The sequence below is a fragment of the Cavia porcellus genome, unplaced genomic scaffold (genome assembly GCF_034190915.1).
Source record: "Cavia porcellus strain 051 isolate PalLab524CR breed Dunkin Hartley unplaced genomic scaffold, mCavPor4.1 scaffold_15, whole genome shotgun sequence".
NCBI lineage: Eukaryota > Metazoa > Chordata > Mammalia > Rodentia > Caviidae > Cavia > Cavia porcellus.
In genome coordinates, this window is record NW_026947498.1 from 72052290 (window position 1) to 72072333 (window position 20044).

General features: G+C 49.6%; 1 protein-coding gene across 1 annotated transcript; it reads left to right on the plus strand.

Moving 5' to 3' along the window:
- Positions 1 to 12981: 12981 nt before the first annotated feature.
- Xirp1 (xin actin binding repeat containing 1) lies at positions 12982 to 18962 on the plus strand (the record flags this gene model as incomplete). The annotated part of the gene is made up of 2 exons (XM_023562591.2): positions 12982 to 16341; positions 16769 to 18962. Coding segments are annotated over 2 exons (3369 nt in total), but the record flags the coding sequence as incomplete, so codon positions are not given.
- Positions 18963 to 20044: the final 1082 nt, after the last annotated feature.

Sequence of the window (20044 nt, forward strand, 5' to 3'; positions counted from 1 at the left end):
ATCCCCGCCTACCCCAGATAACAGCAAATTGGGGAGGACAGCAAAAACTCAAGTTAACACACTTCTGAAAGGCCCTAAGCAATACAGAGAGGGCCACAGACCCCCAGAACACTCCAGTCTGAAAGAAACCAGAAACATATCAAGAGATAGAAACAAAAAAATATCTCCAGCTACCCAACGTGAGAAAATAAGCCCAGGAGAAATAGACACTGAAGAGAACAAGCACAATAACCATCCAATATTGGACACAGCACCAGCTGAAATAAAAAAATTCCTCCATGGTCTCATAGATGAATTTAAATCTGTACTCCTGATCCAAGTGAGGCAAGATATAAAGAGATTAATTAAAGAAATGACAAGCCCTGCCCAAGAGAACACATATGGAAGAACTGAGTAAATCAGAAAAGAAAGAGATACTTCTGAAGAAGAGTTTAAACATAACTTAGAACACATGAAACAGATCCAAAGAGATTACCAGGAAACTAAAAACTCCATTGAACACTGGCAAAATGCCTTGACAGAAACTAAAGTCAGACTTTTGAAACTTAAAGAGAGATTTAACATATATGATCGTGAAAGAAAAGACCTCTTAAAAATAACAAGGAACCAGAAAGAAACAATTCAAAGGCTAGAAGATGACAAAAGTATACATAACTTAAGAATAAAGAATGTGAGTGAGGAAGAAGGAGCAACCAAAAATGAAATACAAAGAATATTCACAGATATATTAAAGCAAAATTTCCCATGTATAGCAAAAAGAAATGATATCCAGATAAAAGAGGCATACAGAACACCAGCTACCTACAACCAAAACAGATCTATGCCTAGACATATAATAATCAAGATTCCAGAAATTCACCAAAAGAACAGAATATTAAAAACAGCCAGAGAAAAAAAGCAGATTACCTACAATGGGAAAATTATCAAAATAACAACAGACTTATCAACACAAACTCTTAAATCAAGAAGGGAATGGGGAGAAATATTCCAAGTTCTGAAAGAAAATAATATGCAACCAAGGCTCATATACCCATCAAAACTCTCTCTCAAAATTAATGGAGAAATAAGATGCTTCCAAGACAAGGAGGAACTGTGGGAGTTCGTGGCCACCAACCCAACCCTACAGAGAGTGATGAATGACATTCCAGAGAGGCAAAGGAAAGGATACCAGGATTCCAGCAACAGTGGCAGAGAGGCCTCAGTGAACAGGACAGACAGTGGAATGAAGGAATAAGGTGGACAAATTATAGCAGTAAAGTGGAGTAGCAGACATGAGGCAGAGACGGTAAGCTATAGGCTTTAGTATAGATAGATTTGATACACTACCAAAAAAGGCAGAGGTCATTGTTAATAGTGTATCAGGATTTAAAAGTCACAGTGGTCTTATCGCCCTGTTTAGTTTGAATTTAATTTGTTCTGGTCTGTCCACTCATGTCAGATTTGAGGGCACAGACATCTGACCCAAACATAGCAGTTTATACCATGTAACTATCCTTAATTTCCTATTAACTTGAGCTGAAATCCTGTACTACTTATATTGTCTTACTATGACTGATCTTATTTGAATCCGATTCATAAGACCACGGTTTTGCCTTGGCTGATTTTATTTAAATTTGATATGCTTGATAGTATCAACCCTAAAAGTAGAGGCAGCTACTCTGAAGATGACAAGATTTAAAGATATCCATACCGGTATTAATTATTAACAGCTCTCAAGTCCTTCAATGTTTTCAAAGTTGTGTTATTATAAAAATAGCTAGGTAATACTATGTTCAACTATATAAGCCCGATGATGTGGACAAGTCTATTGAAAATAACAAGAGAAAGCATAGTAACTATAGTAGATCACCTAATATTGGGGTCTTATGTGTCTTTTTCACTGCAAGTTTTTCTAGGAATTTGTTTTGCTGTCTTGTTATGATTTGTTTTCCCCTATAATACAGAGAAGATAGATATACATGTAGAAATTCACGCATGAGAAGATTCTTTTAAAAAACTATTTACAGGAACAGATTATATAATGCAAGATGTAATGAACAGATACTCTGAAGAAGAGACACTAAGAAACTCAATGCTAATTTTGTAGCATTATGATATAAAATCTAGCAATACTATTATTCACTGATCAGAGTGATATTAATCTAGTCTCTTAAGTTCAATATCGGCATATGTAAAGATAAGGACAGCTTCTACGAAGAGAATGAGAAATGCGATGGTAGTTATTATTGTCTTCCCCAATGTCAGATCTTGAAGACCTAAAAAGCCTTCATCATCATGTAATGATCTGATTAGTTCTATAATATGCAGCATGTATTTAATGTGTGTGAAGATGGGGACAACTATTTGAAAGAAACTAGAGACAATTAGATAGACAGTGAAGATCTCCAGTGGACTTGCTTTGAAATCTGTATTTCTTTAAATTGTTTTTTTTAACTGTTTTGTTCTGTTTTGATGTTTAATCTTACCCTCTTTAAGATATAAAACAAGTGTGTAGGACTGATAACCATATTACTAAGTTTTTGTTAGATCATTGAGCAGAACCGTTGGCAGTGTCACTATTTGAATGTCATTTTACATACTTTAATATTGTAACCTGAACAGCTATTTCTAAGATGACAATATGTAACTTATCAACTGGCGATTTCTTACCATTTATATTTCTGTAATTCTGTATTATTTCTACCCTTTTTCATCTTCATGTATTTTTTTGTTTCTTTCTCTTTAAATAAAAAAAAGATTTGTAATTCTTTCATTCTTTTGTTTTGATCAGCTTTATACTACTTTGTTTTGTTTCAGTTCACTGTGTATAAAGATATGAACAAACATTTCAAAGGACACAGGAGACATTATGGTAACCACTGTTGATTTACAGTTGTCTTGTTTTGAAATCCTGTGTTGCTTGCATTGTTTTGTTCTGATCTGCTTTGTTCTGTTCTGTTTTGTTTTGTTTTATTCTCTTTAAAACAAAAAAAAATTAAAAAGTACAGGGGCTCACAGCTCAAAGTTTGCCTGAAATCTTAGGGGAGACTTGGGACTTGGACTTTTCAGCAATGCTGTAACTGTTAAGACTTTGGAAACTCTTGGAGATGGACTAAATGGCTTTTGCTTAAAGTAACAGGACCAGAAGCAGAAAAATTCATTAATGTAACATATCACAGTGACCTAATAACGGATAAAATCACATGATCATCTCATCAGTGATCCAACACTGCTTCATGATGGAAACCCTAAGTGAGCTGATAACAGGAAGAGAGCACAGAAGCAAAGTAAAGGCCAGATGTGAAGGCCCCTGCTTACATAGTAAGGAATGGGTTTTTAAAAACCTGAAAACCTCTGAAATAAGGAACAAGGCACAGATATACCCAGTCTCCACTTCTGTGCTGCACAGAGAGTGAGGAAAGTCAAGTCCAGAGCAGATAGGTAAGAAAAGGAAGTGAAAGGCTTCTAAATCACAGACATAATATGGTCCTTGGTTGCAGAGAAAATACAATTCCTTAAAGATGTGCCCGGCCTGTGGGTTTAGCTCAGGCTGTGGAGTGCTGGCCCAGCATGCATGAGGCCCTTGACTCAACTCCCAGCACCACCAAAAAAGGAAGTGTGCCTCAATTTAAGGGAAATGTTTTACTTACTGTATGTGTTTTCTGTCACATTAGTCTAGCCATTAATCTATATGTATGATAAGTAACTTCATAAGGACTTAGAGGGCCAGAAATATAGCTCAGTGGCACAAGTGCCTGATTGGCAAATGCAAGGTCCCGAGTTCAATTCCTGGTATCAAAAAAAAGGACTTATAAATAAATAAATCTGGGGCTAGAGATTTAGCTCAGCAGTGTAAGTGCCTGCCTGGCAAGTGCAAGGTTGAGAGTTCGATCCCCGGTACCAAAATAAATACATACATACATACATCTGATACTGGTAAAAAAGGGTAGGGGTAGAGGGGAAGGAGGAAAAAAGAATTGAAACTGTCATGTACACGTACTCCCACAATGAATGCAATCATTATGTACTGCAAACATGCACTAATAAAAATAAATTTTTTGCTGGGGGTATAGCTCAGCAGCGTAAGTCCCTGCCTGGCAAGTACAAGGTCCTGAGTTTGATTCTCAGTACAAAAACTATATTTAAAAAAATAAAAATTTTTAAAAACCAAAAAAACGTGATTCTTACATCTGGGAAGTCCGAAAGAATCCATTTTTTAAAAAACTGTTATAAGCCGGGCGTGGTGGCTCATGCCTGTAATCCCAGCACTCGCGATGCTGAGGTGGGAGGATTGTTGTGAGTTTGAGACCAGCCTGGGCTACAAAGTGAGCTCAAGGCCAGCCTGAACTGCATAGTGAGACCCCGTCTCAAAAAGGACAAAAAAAAAAAAACTGTTATAAACTAATAAGTGATTCAATAGAGTTATAATATATAAAACCAACATATGACAGTCAGAGGCCAATTACTGTGGGTCAGTTAAAAATAAAAGCTTTTAAAAATCAGCTGTGTGTCCCCACACTGGCCCTGAACTGTGTGAAGAGGAAATCAGGAGCTGGTGCTCAGCAGCTCAGGGACATCCTTCCCCGGGTCTCGCCCTGTCTTGGTTACTTTCCTCTCGTTGAGACAAAATACCTGACACCCAAAATGAAGGAAGGGAAGGTTTACTTCTTACAGTGTGTGGAGGTTTCAGTCCATGATCAGCTGGCTCCAAGGCAGGGCGGCACGGCACTGGTTCAGCACTTCAAGGCAGCAGCCAGAGCCAAAAGGGGAGAGCAAGCCTCTTTTCCTCCCTTACATTGTGTGCACGGCCGGTGAGCGCTCACAGGATCTCCTTGCCCTCCTTTGCACAGGATGAGGATATGTACAAAGTAAGGAGCTGGCTCCCTGCTGAGTCTCTTAGTCAAATTTCTGTACTTCTCAAGTTGACACAGTGTATCAACATAACACTCCCCAGCTCCCTCACTATTTCTGGGATTTCCCAGTTAAGTGGCTTACATTCCAGAGCCAGTCTCAAATTTAAGGGAAATGTCTTATTTGCTGCATGTGTTTTCTGTCATATTACTCTAGCTATTAATCTATATGTATGATATAACTGTTGCAAGATTACAAACAAATGTAGTAAGGTACAGAGGGCTGAAAGACTCTCAGAGATCAATACTTAGTCACAGCCAAGTGGCAATTCCTTCCCAGCCTGATACTGGAACAAAATCCCCCACAAACCACCCTGTGCTGCCCCTCGGGCAGGACCCAGCTAGCCACTGCGGCAGGAAGGTGGGCACACTCCCTTTCATCTGCTCTTCCCAGAGTGAGCCCAGACGAAATCCCTCTTTCTGATATCAAGAAGCCATGCAAACCCAGCCCCGTATGCCTGGTACAGGCCTAGCGTGGCCTGGCCAAGCTACCCACTGCCACTGTGTCTGCCTGTCAGCCAGAGAGGAGCTAGAAGGGACACCCAGAGCCATGGGGGACTCTCAGCTAGGACCAAAGGGTCACACAGGCTCCGGGACCTTGGAGGGGCTCAGATCCAGGAAAACCTGAACTGGTTCATTTTTGGAGCTCACCAAACACTGTTTCAAATACATACCACACACCTGAATCTGTACTGCATTTACATCTACATCTAAATCTGTATATACCTCTATATACCTAATACATACATACACACAAATATGTATGTGCGTATGTATGTATGTATGTATGTTAAGGAGCTAAGAAATTTGCCAGGGTCACTCAGCTAGTAAATTTCAAACCCAAGCAGCCTGGCTCCTAATCACTCCTGGATCTTTCACCAGTCACAAATTCTGGGTTCCTCCTTAAACAGTGGGGGGCTTGGGCATGAAGAGCACCCAGTGCCAACCCGCTGGACCTGCCCCTCATGGAGGAGCTGGTGGAAGCCTGCAGCAGGAAGCTGCTGTGATAGCCGAACTGCCATTCTAGTGCAGGAGAGAGGGTGTTGCAAGACTGGCTGGAGTGGGCTGCCCTGTCAATGTCGAGACCCCGGGGCAGCATGCAAGATTCTCAGGACCCATACAGAACTTCTCGAAGGTTCTTGCAAGCTGTAGATGACATAAAAGTGACCAGACCACCAGAAGTTTGCCATCCAGACTCCTCCCATTACCCATCCCAGTCTCCTAGATCCTGGATGCACACTTTCATTTTTGCTTTCTTCCTCTTCTGTCCTCTTTACCCCTCACCTTTCTTGGTGTTTTGGTTTTAGTTTGAGTTCTGTTTTTGTTTTTTAGAGACAAGGTCTACCACATAGTCCAGGCTGACCTGGACTGTGGCCACTCCTCCTGCCTCAGCCTGCTGGCCCTGGGATGACAAGCACGGGCCCCCACACCCAGCAACTCCTCACTGGTGAAACAAACATTTGGCACCTGTTTTGGCTTGTCTCATCCAGTTCTTTGTCAAGACAAGAAGGACCTGAAATACTTCTACTTGGCGAGCCATTCTTTTTTTTAGAGAAAAAAAGCAAAACAGAAAAAGAGTAGAAATAATACAGAATTTCAAATTCTGAAATTACTAGTTGATAAATTACATATTGTTGTCTTAGAAGTAGTTGTTCAATTTACAAAATCAATGCTTAAAAGGTGGACAATCAAACAATGACAGTACAAACTATTCTGTTTGATAAATTAACCAAAACTTAGTAGTATGATTATCTGTCTTGTACACTTAAACATACATACAGTTATATCCTTTAGAACACTTTCTTTCCCTTTCATTATTATAATATCTATTATACTTTTGGATCTTATTACTCTTTCTTTTTTATTATTTTTTTACACTAGAGAGATGATGTAATATTTACAAATGTGAGTCTGATTTATTTCTCTTGAGTATAGTCTCAAGTTGCCTCCATTTACCTATAAAGGCCTCAAGATCATCCTTTTTTATAGCTGAGTATTATTCTATTGTATTAAAATACCACATCTTTTTCATCTGCTCTGCAGTTGATGAACATTTTGGTTGTTTCCAAGCTTTAGCTATCACAAATTGTGCTGCTATGAACATGGGTCCACATACGTCGCTGTGACATGATCTTTTCAATTTTTCTGAGAAAATACCCAAGAGGGAAATAGCTAGATTGGATTGAACTTCCACTCCTAGTTTTTTTGTTTGTTTGTTTGTTTTGTTTTGTTTTTGTCTTTTTCCTTTTTATCGGTACCGGGGATCAAACTCATGACTGCCTGCTTGCAAAGCAGGCGCTTATGCCACTGAGCTAAATCCCCAGCCTCCACTCCTACTTTTTGAGGAATCTCCACACTGATTTCCACAGTGACTGCACCAGGCTACACCCCCACCGGCAGTAGAGAAGGGTTCCTTTTCCCCACGGCCGTGGCAAGCCGTTTTTAAAGGAACTGCCCCACAACAGTTTCCCTTCCCTTTGTAGATCATCTCCCTCAACAGCTCTCTCTTTGCCTTTTCCCAAAGAGCAGTTAATCAGTTCAACCCTCGTGTACCACTTTATTCCCAGCCTGGTTACTCATGAGGTCCAAGGCGGTAGATGCACAAATCTCTCTACCTTACAGACAGGAGAAAGGGACACCAGGCCTGGCACAGACACAGCAGCATGGTCTCCTAGATGACCCGGTCTGGCTGATACGCATAAATGAAACCTGAGCAATCTCCGGCAAGTGTCTGAATCAGAGCACAGCGGGACTTAAAGTCCACTAATCAGAAGCAGCCAATGAACTTAGATAACAAGAAACTTCACAAGAAGCAACAGCACAAATAAAGTGACTGCCTGCAGCCATTCAGAGGAGCTGTTCTTTGGCTTCTTGTTTTGTGTGGTTTGCTTTGCACCTGTGTTGATCCTATAAAACCTGGCCCTTGCAGTTCATTTCTGATTTGGAGTTGCCTGATTTGCCAACGTCATTTATGCAACATTCATTCTGGGTTTGTTTTTGTTGTTGTTGTTGTTTGTCTTTTTGAGACGGGGTCTCGCAAAGCAGTTCAGGCTGGCCTTGAAATCACTTTGTGCTCATGCTGGCCTTGAACTCAAGGCGATCCTTTTGCCTCAGCCTCCCGAGTGCTGGGATTACAGGCTACACCACCACCCCTGGCCATCTTGTGTTTTAACATAGCCAACAAATCCTGTCTCGGCAGCTTTGTAACGAATGCCTTGATGATGTGATACTGTTAGATCATACAGAGCAGCCGGCTGGTCCTGGTTTTTTCACAACTTTCCCAGCTTTAAAACTGAAAGTCCCTCGTTCTGGGGAACTCTGCAGAGACAGAGAGCTGGGATGATTTGGTCCTTCTCATTACGTAGGCCACAAGTCATAAGATCGTTTGCCAGAAACCTATAGATCTGGCTTGGAAATTTTATCAGCAAAGGCAAAAAGGGAAGCACCATACATAAAAATTTTAGTGTGTACAGTAACATTATCTCGATCCCCGGTACCGATAAAAATGAAAAAGACAAAAAAAAAAAAAAACATTATCTGGTAGAAACTTCTACAATGCTGGAAATCTGTATTGTCCAATGTAGTAGTTCCTAGCCACACATCTCTACAGAACATCTAAAATGTGACAGCATATCAGAGGGAACCAGATATTTCATTTTATCTCAATGTATTTCAGTTTAAATAGCCCCAACTGATTACTGCAATGGCACTGGACAGCAAAACTGTATTAGATAACAGCAAAGAAGCTGCTGAGCTTAATATCCAGGCCTGAATTTCTCCCAATTCAGGTGAATACAAGAATGTGTTTGCCTGGGTGCTTGGCCTCTCTTATATACTCAGAAGCAAGGGCTTCTACAGCAATGCCACGAGTTAAGCCTCAAGACCCTTCCCATGTGTTCATGCGCTGAGTTCTCAGCGCTATTCCAGAAGGTGGGTGCTTTCATTATCCGAGGGAGAAGGCCCCTCCCGGCCCCCAGGGAAACCTCCTCCTTCCCTGGCCTCAGAGGAGGGCACATTCCCACCCTTCCTAGGGGAGCTGGTGCTCAGGGAGCTGGCCTAGGGCAGAAAAGAGCAGACAAGAGGCAAGAGGACAGGGCTCGGGGTCCCCCACCACCCCCAAGGGTGACAGCACCTGGCTCCATGGAAAAAGTGAGCAGAGTCCAGCATCAGCCTCTAGCACCAGAGGACATCCGGGTTGTCAGAAGGAAGACTGTCTGCCAGGACACAGGGTGTCCCTGTACCCACTTAGACATGGAACCCAGCCCCAGCCCAGACCAAAGCCCCTCCTGTGTCTGCTGTGGGGGACCCCAACTTCCCTCCACACTGACCGAGGAACCTGAATCTCAAAGCCCACCAGGACCCTATGGCCCTTCCAAGCAGCAAAAGAGAAGGCGAATGTGATCCCTCACCTCACCACCACCCTTGTGTGTGACTGGGCAGCTATGACTCCAGGGTCAGAAATATCCCCACAGTCAGCTCCCACACGCCAGCTTCCCCTCCCGCCATTCCCAGAGAGTCTGGGCCCTGAGTCACAGGAAGAGTCCAGAAGTGGACGAGGAGGGCTGGGGATTTAGCTCAGCAGCATAAGCGCCTGCCTTGCAAGCAGGCAGTCGTGAGTTCGATCCCCGGTACCGATAAAAAGACAAAAAAAAAAAAAAAAGACAAAAGTGGACGAGGACCTAGATGACAGTGTGGAAATGACAGGCCTTCATGGGGAGCTAGGGGTGGCGATTCAGAAGTGCTCCAAACCTCCTTCTCTCAGGAACGGAGAGAGGGGAACAAGGGACGAGGAGAGCTGGGCCTCACTGTCAGAGATGCCCTGGCAGGGACAGAGAGGCCAGCCCTGCTCTGGGGACCTCCAGTCCCCCAGCAGAGTGATGTGTGAATGACATCTATGCTCAGAAACCAGCCCAGCCTGGAGAATAGGGGGCTCACAGGATTAGGGGTCAGGGTTACCCAGGGGCATGTCACATACCCCTCTTTATTCATTCACCCAGAATAGCCTGATCACCCCTGCCCCATGCCACAGCTGAGTCACAGACTGCAATCTACGGGATGAATGAAGCTCAGCTCTCCTCCCCAGCCCCTCCCCAGCCCAGAGGACATGCCTGACGCCTCAGGATGCAAGAGAGACTTCCACAGCCCTAAAAATAACAGAACCACTTAATACTCTGAACATAGCTGCCCAGCCACCCCCACACCGCTCCCCCCCCCCGCCCCCAGCAAGATAAAGGCAGCTGCCGGGCTGGCGGAACACAGACCCAGAGCCAGGGCAGTGAGACGGCAAACGAGAAAGTCTGGTGGGACACCAGACCCAACTGCACCTGCTACAGACCCAGCAGTACCCCGTCGGCCCAGCGGGACCCTTGGTGAGCAACCTGCCCCTGACCTCCCATGGCACGGCGACTCTAAAGCCTGGGCCCTCTGCACGCCCCTCCCCCGGGATGGGAATAGCAGGTGGCCCAGAGGGGGGGGGCACATGAGCAAGGGGGAGGGGAGGCTGGTTCCATGAAAAAGGTTTGAGAGTTTCTGTCAACCCACAGGAGCTCCCGGAGTGGTAGCCACAGGCCTAGACCAGCCAAAGGTGTGCACTTTTACCAGTCAGGATAAGCCTGGGGGTGCTGGAGAGTCAAGCTTTAAAATCCAGGTGAGAAGCACCCCAGACTTCAGGACTTCCTCCCAGGGGAGTCCAGGGACTAGAGGGAAGAGGACAGAGGAGAACCAGGAGGCGTGGCAGACTGGAGAGTACCACAGGACAGGTCCCTGCTCAGCGCTGTAGGCAAAAGTCTTTGTATGTCCTGTCCAGAGACTGTTCCCCAGAGCTGCTCTGAGGCCAGCTCCCTTATGGTGACCTAGAACCTGGGTGGATGACTGTGTCCCGGCCACCTCTTGCCCTGTGGGGAAGCCCTCAGGCCAGATCCGAGTCCCTGAGAGGTGAAGACAGCGGGGGTGGCCAGTATCCCTGCACTTATCCACAACCAGACCAAGGCGGGCATCCTGAGAAACACCCCAGTCCACTCTGGTTCCAATTCTGAATTCGGCTTTCACCCCAGCTCTGTCCCAGGTCTCAGGCCAGGTGAGGGTGGAGGAGGAGGGCCAGAATCAGGAAATCCACTGTAGACTCTGCTTTCACCTTGGGTGGGCAGCCTCTCAGTTCCCCTCTCTGTGACCTCCAAGAGTCCTTGGTCTGGTGTCTCTGGACCCTATGGTTCTAACAACCTGTGACTCTTGCAGAGTTTCTGAATATTCCTGGGAGCAGGGGTGAGGTGGAGTTGGTGGCCTGAACATGATGTCTGCTCAGGCTACCTTCAGAGCTCAGGAATTAAGGGAAAGCGGCTGGCTGTCCAGGAGACTAAGCTACAGCTGTCAGCACTCACACTCCTCTGGCTCTGGTCCACAGTAGAAAAGCCAGGTCACCCCCCGGTCAGTTTCCTCTCTCCTTCTTCTGAGAAAACCCTGTCTCCCACATGCTGCCAGAGTCCCTGCACTTACCCACAACCGTCACGTCTCTGGCCAGGGGAGGGCACCAAGCTCCAGTGCCCAGCTGGCCTGCAGGACAGGAGTCTGAGGCCACATGGGAAGCAGGAGATCAGGTCCTCCAAGAGTCAAGGGTAATGAAGGAGATGACATGGGACATGGCCGAGAGGTATCCACTGGCTGAGCCTGACCCTCCCTCTGAGCGCAGGGCTGCTATTCTGGGGCCCAGATCTCAGCTATCTTTAGCCCCAAGAGTGTCAAGGAGCTGTGGGTCAGGGGCAGCAGGAGGAGTACGTGCTTGTCATTCTTTCCCTGCTGGGCTCTGGAGACTGTTGCAACACCTGTCACAAGTCAGATAAGACACAGATGAGACAGAATCTAAAGAAGAGTTTGAGTGAGGCACAGGAGGCCACTGAGGGGTGAAGGCAGAGCTGGGGTGAAGCCCGCCTTATGGAAGCTGCCTGGCATAGAAGGGGAAAGAGAAGCTGGGAGCCAGCTCAGGGCTGCCTGGCCAGGTCTCAGCCTGAGGTCCTACATCCAGAAACAAAGCTGTGCTTGCCCGCACACCAATGAGGTTGGCTCTCCATGGGCAAGGGCCAGGGCCGCCTCTGCAGAGAGGATCCTGACCTCACAGTCTTTCCCCTAGGAGGTGCCACGTTCATCTGCTTCCAGGCACACCTGCTGCAGAAATGGGTTACCATGGCCAATACAAAAGCTTCACATCCCCAGCCCTCTCATTTCTTAAGAGTCAGGGATCCCTAAACAGAGTCTAGAGCGTCCAGGCCAACACTATCTATCTCATTCACCAAAATCTGATTCTGGGTCCAGTTTCCTCATATTTACTCATAAAAAGTTTGGGTTAAAAGACCTTTAAAATCCAACCTAGCTTAGATCTTCTGAGTCCTGGGTACAGCACAGAAAACTGGACCTGGCATTGAGAATTTCGCCCTGCCTAACCATAGAATATTTGTTGAGCAGTTTCCTCTTCCTGATTCTTGATTGCTTCTGCTATCGAAGGGGCTACCCTCCCCTGCCACATCTGTCTGAGCCTGAGAAAGTCTGGATTTGAGAGCAGTGGAATAAAGGTTTGGCGCACTGTCAAGTGCGCCCTCTGTTCCTCTACTGAGGAATTGCATCCCCACGCAAAATCAACACTCAACAGTTTAGGGAGCCTCCAATTCCAAACAGGATTTCCTCAGGCCACTCACCCGGGGGTCGGATTTTTACCAGGGAAAAGTGATTTTGGCAAATAAAGGCAAACATAATGCCCTGTTTTCCACTAGAAATCGGGCATTCTTTGCAGGGCTGAAGGATAGAATCTCAAAATCAGTGCTCCCCCACCCCACCTCACTCCCTAGCAATCAATATAAGGCTGGGAAGTAGGAACTCATCCTGATGGGTGAGCCCAAATGTCCCAAGTTCAAGACCTGTCATCCACTAGTCATACAAGCAGCAAAGTGAGCCCCAGGCCAGGCTGACAGAGAAGGGGGTTCTCTAATAAATGTCACCCAAAACTCAATCAACCCTGGGCTTTACTCCCTGCCATTCATCCCAGCAACTGGCTCCACCCCACCAGAGAACCGCAATACCATCCTCATCTCTGCCCCTTCCCCTCAGAACGACAGCTGAAACCCAGATGCAAGTGGCTCCTACATCGACCATCCCAATGGCAACTGCAAAGGACTTGTCCCTCCCTCCACCCTCAGCCCTGGAGGACCTGCCAGCACTGCCACCCAAGGAATCTTTCTCCAAGTTTCACCAGCAGCGGCAAGCTAGTGAGCTCCGCCGCCTCTACAGGCACATCCACCCGGAGCTCCGAAAGAACCTGGCTGAGGCTGTGGCTGAGGACCTGGCTGAGGTCCTGGGCTCTGAGGAGCCCACAGAGGGTGACGTCCAGTGCATGCGCTGGATCTTTGAGAACTGGCGGCTGGACACCATTGGTGATCGTCAGCAGCCAGCTGCCAAAGAGCCCGTGACAGGTGGCGATGTACAGGCCACGTCCCGCAAGTTCGAGGAAGGCTCTTTTGCTAACAGCGTAGGCCCCCAACTGGCAGGAACCCAGCCAGCTGGAGGCGATGTGCGTGCTGCCCGCTGGTTGTTTGAGACAAAGCCGCTGGATGAGCTGACAGGCCGCACAGAGGTAACTGAGGCCCCGGCAAGGGAGCCTGCAGCCAGTGGAGATGTGCAAGGGACCAGGATGCTCTTTGAGACGCGGCCACTGGACCGCCTGGGCTCCCGCCCCTCCATGCAGGAGCAGAGCCTGCTGGAACTGCGCTCAGAGATCCAGGAGCTGAGAGGCGATGTGAAAAAGACAGTGAAGCTGTTCCAGACCGAACCTCTGTGCGCCATCCAGGATCCGGAGGGCGCCATCCACGAGGTCAAGGCTGCCTGCAGGGAAGAGATCCAAAGCAACGCAGTGAGATGTGGGCGCTGGCTCTTTGAGACCCGCCCTCTGGATGCATTCAACCAGGACCCCAGTCAGGTGCGGGTGATCCGCGGGATCTCCTTGGAGGAGGGGTCCCTGCCCGATGTCAGCGCCACACGTTGGATCTTTGAGACACAGCCCCTGGACGCCATTCGGGAGATCGTGGTAGATGAGAAGGACTTCCAGCCATCTCCAGATCTTGTCCCTCCTGGACCAGACGTTCAACAGCAGCGGCATCTGTTTGAGACCCGAGCTCTGAGCACTTTGAAAGGAGAGGAGGAGGAGGCCACAGCTAAGACCCTGCCCAAGGAGGAGGTGGTCCCTGGCAATGTGCAGTCTACTCTGTGGCTGTTTGAGACCAAACCCCTGGACACTCTCAGAGACCAAATCCAAGTGGGTCACTTGCAGCGGGTGGGCCACCAGGAAAGTGAAGGGCTCACGTCTGACAGCTCATTAGCACTGCCCACTTCTCAGGGTGCTCCCCAGAGGGATGGGGTGAAGGGGGACGTGAAAACCTTCAAGAATCTTTTCGAGACCCTTCCCCTGGATAGTATCGGGCAGGGCGAGGCTTCAGCCTGTGGGAGTGTGAGCACAGCAGGTATCACTGATTGTGCTGGGCAGTCCCAGGCGGCAGGACCCCCAGTGTACGCCATGCAGGACAGCAAGGGCCAGCTCCACGCCCTGACCTCCGTCAGTAGAGAGCAGGTCGTGGGAGGTGATGTGCAGGGCTACAGATGGATGTTTGAGACTCAGCCCCTAGACCAGCTGGGTCGAAGCCCTAGCACCATCGATGTGGTGCAGGGCATCACTCGGCAGGAAGTGGTGGCTGGAGATGTTGGTACGACTCGATGGCTCTTTGAGACCCAGCCCCTGGAGATGATCCACCAGCGGGAGCAGCAGGAACGACAGGAGGAGGAGGGAAAGCGTCAAGAAGGCCTCCAGCCTGAGGCACCCGCCAAGGGCGACGTGCAAACCATCCGGTGGTTGTTTGAGACATGTCCAATGAGTGAGCTGGCAGAAAAGCAAAGCTCAGAGGTCACGGATGCCACAGTCAAGGCCCAGGCACGGTCCTGCACCTGGATGTTCAAGCCCCAGCCTCTGGACCCAGCAGAGGACTCCAGGGAGAAGCACTTGCAGGTCAGCCAGGTGCAGGCGAGGGAAAGACAGACTGATGGACATGTCTTTGAGGTTGAGCCTCTGCAGGACATGGCCCATCCCTGTGGAAGAGGACCACCTGTGCGATACAGCAGCCGGGTGGAGATCCCTTCAGGGCAGGTGTCTCGGCAGAAGGAAGTTTTCCAGGCCCTGGAGGCTGGCAAGAGAGAAGAGGAGGGTCAGGGCTCCAGGATAACCCCTGGGCCCACCCCCAGCGGTTCTGTGCGCAAGTTCACCTGGCTCTTTGAGAACTGCCCCATGGGCTCTCTGGCAGCTGAAAGCATCCGAGGAGGTGACCTACAGGAAGAGCAGCCCAGGAAGCTCTCTAGCAATGAAGCACCAGAAAAGCAGAAGACTGCTACTGAGGGGACACTTCAGACTCTGCATGCCACACCTGGGATCCTGCATCACGGAGGCATACTCATGGAGGTCCAAGGGCCAGGGGAGCTCTGCCTTGCCAAGTACGTGCTCCCAGGGCCAGCGCAGGGGCGTCCCTATGTACAGAAGGAGGAGCTGGTGTTTGGCGAGCTTCCCAGGATTGTCCGCCAAGTGCTGCGCCGGCCGGATGTGGACCCGCAGGGCCTGCTGGTTCAGGAGGACCCAACTGGCCACCTCTGGCTCCACCCACTGAAGCTGCCAGCTCCGAGCAACAATGGGAGTATTGAAGACTTGGATCCTGAGCTCCAGCAGCTGCTGGCTTGTAGCCTCGGGGCTTCCGTGTCAAGGACTGGGCTGGTGATGCAGGAGACAGAACAAGGTCTAGTCGCCCTGACTGCCTACTCCCTACAGCCCCGGCTAACCAGTAGGGTCCCAGAAAGGGGCAGTGTGCAGCTGGTGGCCAGCTGCATAGACAAAGGAGACCTGAGTGGCCTGCACAGTCTGCACTGGGAACCACCAGCTGACCCAAGTCCAGGACCAGCCACTGAGGGGACCCAGAGGTTTCTCCCCACTGAGAGCACCATCCATGTTTCCCCACTAGATCCAAGCTTGGGGGTGGGGAATCTGAGAGGCCCTGGGGCTACCTCCTGCCCACCTCAGGCCCCTGCAAAGGCAGTTCCTCTGGCTGGGCAGGGTGCAGCCTCAGCCCCATGGCAGAACACAAAAAAGCAAGGAGCAGCAGCCTTGGGAAAGTCAGAAGGGGCCATGGCTACCCCTACAGACTCCAGGGCTCCAGACCTCCAGGAAGCCTTGCAGAATCTGCAGACGGCAACCACTGAAGCCCAAAGCCTGCACCAGCACATTCTGAGCAAGCACAAGCAGAGTTCTGCCTCTGTAGCCACAGCCGTGTCCGTCCAGGATGCTCTGCAAGCACCAGCCCCTGTCACAGCAGCTACCCAGAGCAACAGCAGGCCTGTGGCTGGAGGTGATTCCAGGATCCCAGCAGGCCCCCGAAAGGTCAGTTGGGAAGAGAAAGCACTAGGTAGAGGGCTGCTCAGGGGGCGGGTGACAATTCAGGATGGCATCTACACTGCTCTCCCTGTGAGGACTTCTGAGCCACCTGGGAGGGCTCAGCCTTCTGGGAAGGACCCCCAGCCAAGGGGCAGGGAGACTGTCCACCCAGCCCAGGCTCCCAGCCCACTGCCAGAAGGCCCAGTTAAGAGTCCTACATCAGGGCAGGAGAAGCCTGAGGGCTGCACACAGAAGGCCTGGGGGCCTCTGGAAAACATGATGGCCCAAGACTGCCCAGGGGGCCTCCAAGCTGCAGAGACCACCCTGAAGACTTCCCCTTTGACCCACCATACACTGCCATCTGGGGACCAGGCTGCAGGTGCCAACCTGCACTCCCATAATGCCTCTGTTCCTCCTCCTCCTGCTCTCCCAGCTGCTGTGACAGGACCTGACCTCCCAGTCCAAGGCCACCATGATGAAGACTCCACCCAGCAGGCCTCCAAGCCCCAACAGGAATCCATTCTTCATACCCTTCACAGCAACCCTGCTGGCCAGAGAAAGACCCCAAAACAAGAGCCCACTACGCCTCCAAGGAAGAAGCCTCCAGTGCCTCCCAAACCTGCACATCTAAGCCAGCTCCCCCCTCCTCAGAGGCCACCCAAACCCTTAGCAGCTCTGTCGCCCAGCTTCTCCTCAGAGGTGGGACAAGAAGAACACAAGCCAGGTGAGACAGCAGCTTGGCCAGCCAAGGCTCCTACTGTTGGGGGCCAGGGCTGCATGCCTCTGGCTGGATGGGCCAGTGGCCAGAACCACCCCAGACCCCAGCATAACCTCAGCACAGCTGCCCCCGAGCCCACCAAGGTTCAAACTGCTGGCAACAGTGCCCAGAGCCCTGAGTCCACCAAGTTCAGCACTCTCAAGAGCAACTCCGCCTCACCACAGTGGGGCCCCAGCCCACTAGGAGAAAAGCCCATCGGATGTTCCAAGCAGGGAGTTCCAAAGAGCCCCCAGATTCTTCAGGGAAGCCAGCAAGAGCTCCAGGACCTTCTGAGCCAGGTGGAAGCCCTGGAGAACGAGGCTGCACGCAGTATGGATGTGCAGGCCCTGCAGAGGTTCTCTGAGGCTGTGCCCCAGGTAGAAGGGGTTATCCCTCCATCTCCTGCTACCCCCCATAAATCCAAGGCCTCAATGGAGCAGGCTTTTGGGGAGCTGACACGGGTCAGTACAGAGGTTGCCCAGCTGAAGGAACAGACCCTAGCCAGGCTCTTAGACATTGAAGAGGCTGTGCACAAAGCCCTCAGCTCCATGTCTAGCCTCCAGCCCGAGGCCAATACCAGGAGCCATTCCCAGGAACCCCAGAAGGATCACAGTGCCCACAAGGTCACTATCTCGGCCTGCAGTAGAGCCAGACCCACTTGCTTAGGCCAGGAGGTCAAAGAGCCAATGGCTGTTAAGAGCCAAGCCAAAATAGGGTGCCATACTGAAGACCACAGTGAAGCCAAGATCAGAAATCACACAGAGGTCAGAGGTCAGGCAGTCTCAACTCTCCTTCCCACTCAGAAGCAGAAGACATCAAGGGAATACCCAGGTGTCCCTCAAGTCCTGCTTTCCAACAGAGAATCACCTTCCTCCCCAACTTTCATCTCTATCCAGTCAGGCACAAGGAAACTTTCAGAAGCTTCCAGCACTAAGGACAGCCCTGAGGTCTCAGGGGACGGCACACACCTAGCTCAGAATGTGAGCCAGGCCCTGCTTCACCAGGAAAGTGTTCAGAAGAAAGCTAGGGAAGAGGAGGTGGCCACCAAAGGCCCCGAGCAGCCTGAGCCTGCACCTGTCTCAGCCAAGTCTCTGCCCACACAGTGGCAAAAGAACTCCCTGGAGCTGCAGACCAGACGAGGTGGCTCCCTCCAGTGCTGTGGAGCTGTGAGAACTGTGACTGAGCAGTACGAGGAGGTGGACCAGTTCGGAAACACAGTGCTCCGATCCTGCACCACAGTCACAGAGCAGGCAGAGCCACCCAAGGGCCTAGGCCCTGACCTCGGGCTCCACACCTCCCCTCTGCTAAGGCCTTTCCTCCATAGGCCTGCTGGGCTCAGCAGTGACCTTGCAGAAGCGGAGCTGGCATGGATGCCCTGCAGCCACTCCTAGCCAGCTGCCCCATGAGTCTCTCATGGGGATGCCTGTCTGAGGACCCCAGGACCCACTAAGAGGGACCCTCCCTGCATATGCAAGGCAAGGACCAAGAACAAAGGGTATCTTCCGAGGACTGCTGAGGGCACTTCCTGCCCAGTTCTTGCAAAAAGGGCAAGAAAGACCAAGAAGCAGCCTTCTGAGGAGTGCTGGCCCGGTGCAGAGATTATTCCCGACTGCTTATAGAAGATATAACATGTACAGATGCACGTGCTGCTCACACAAGCCTGGTATACACCTGTACATACCCACAGAGTGGCTTCCCTCCAGCCTCTGTCTGGATTTCTTATATAGCAGAGCCTGTCAATCATCTTCTCCTTCAGCCCTCCACCAGCCACAGCACCGGTCTGCTCAGTGTTAGTCTGTTCAGGATCAGTCCATATCCCACTACATTGCACCAAAATGGTGTCACTGAATAAACACAAGTTTGATCTCTACTCTGTGTGTGTCTGACTGTGGGTATGTTTGTTGCAGAGTCTGTATTCACACTATGGAGAAAACAGCCACAGCCACCAGGTGCCCAGTTTTCCTGGCAACAGCAGGGTTGTAAGGTTCTGAAAAGCCACTCTTCTGGCCATAAGGCCTTGGCACTCTTTAGTTCTACACACACACACACACACACACACACACACACACTGCTGCCCTTTCTACTTCTGGCCTTCCCTCCTGGACCTTCTTAGACATCATGGTGGTCTTATGACCCTGCTCCAAAGCACAACAGCCCCAGAGGGCCCAGCAAGGTGGGAGGACCTCACAGATGGACAGTCAGCACGCCCTGCACGACTGGGCCTCTGTGTGCTGCACAGGGGCTCCTGGAAGAACGTGCTCAGGTTCCGAAAACTGGATAATTTAGTGAACAGGTTCTCTCTCTCTCTCTCTCTTCCCCTCCCCTCTCCCATCTCCTTTGTCCTCTCTTGCTTCTCTTTTTTCAGTAGTCGGGGCCCTCTCCCAAAGCTATATCCTCAGCCTTCTTCTTTTTTTTTTTCTTTTTATTTTTTTTTTGACACAAAGTCTCATTAAATTGTCAAGGTAGGGCTTAAACTTGTGTTCTCATGCCTCAGCCTCCCGAAGTTCTGGGATTACAGAATTACTGTATCACACCACAGTATGCCTGTGCTCTTTTTTTTTTTTTTTTTTTTTTAGATAGATATCACTATGTAATCCAGGCTGGCCTGAAACTCACTGTGTAGCCAAGGCTGGCCTCACACTCATGATCCACCTGCCTCAGTTGTCAGATGGCTCGCATTACAGACATGTACTACCACACCCAGCTTCAGTCTGTCTTTCTAAAAGCACTGAGCACCTCCTGAAAGCCAGGCCTGGTCTGCAGGTCCAACGATCCTGTTCTCAGGAAACAGATTTTAGAATGAGGAGACCGAGAGACAAGAAAAGTCAGATCAGGAGTAGAGCAATGAACCTGCCTTGGTGACCTTCCACTCTGGGAAGGAGCCCTAACATGCAGCAATGGGACAGTGGCAAGGGATTTCCTTGAAGAGGGTGCCACAGCAGACCCTCCCTA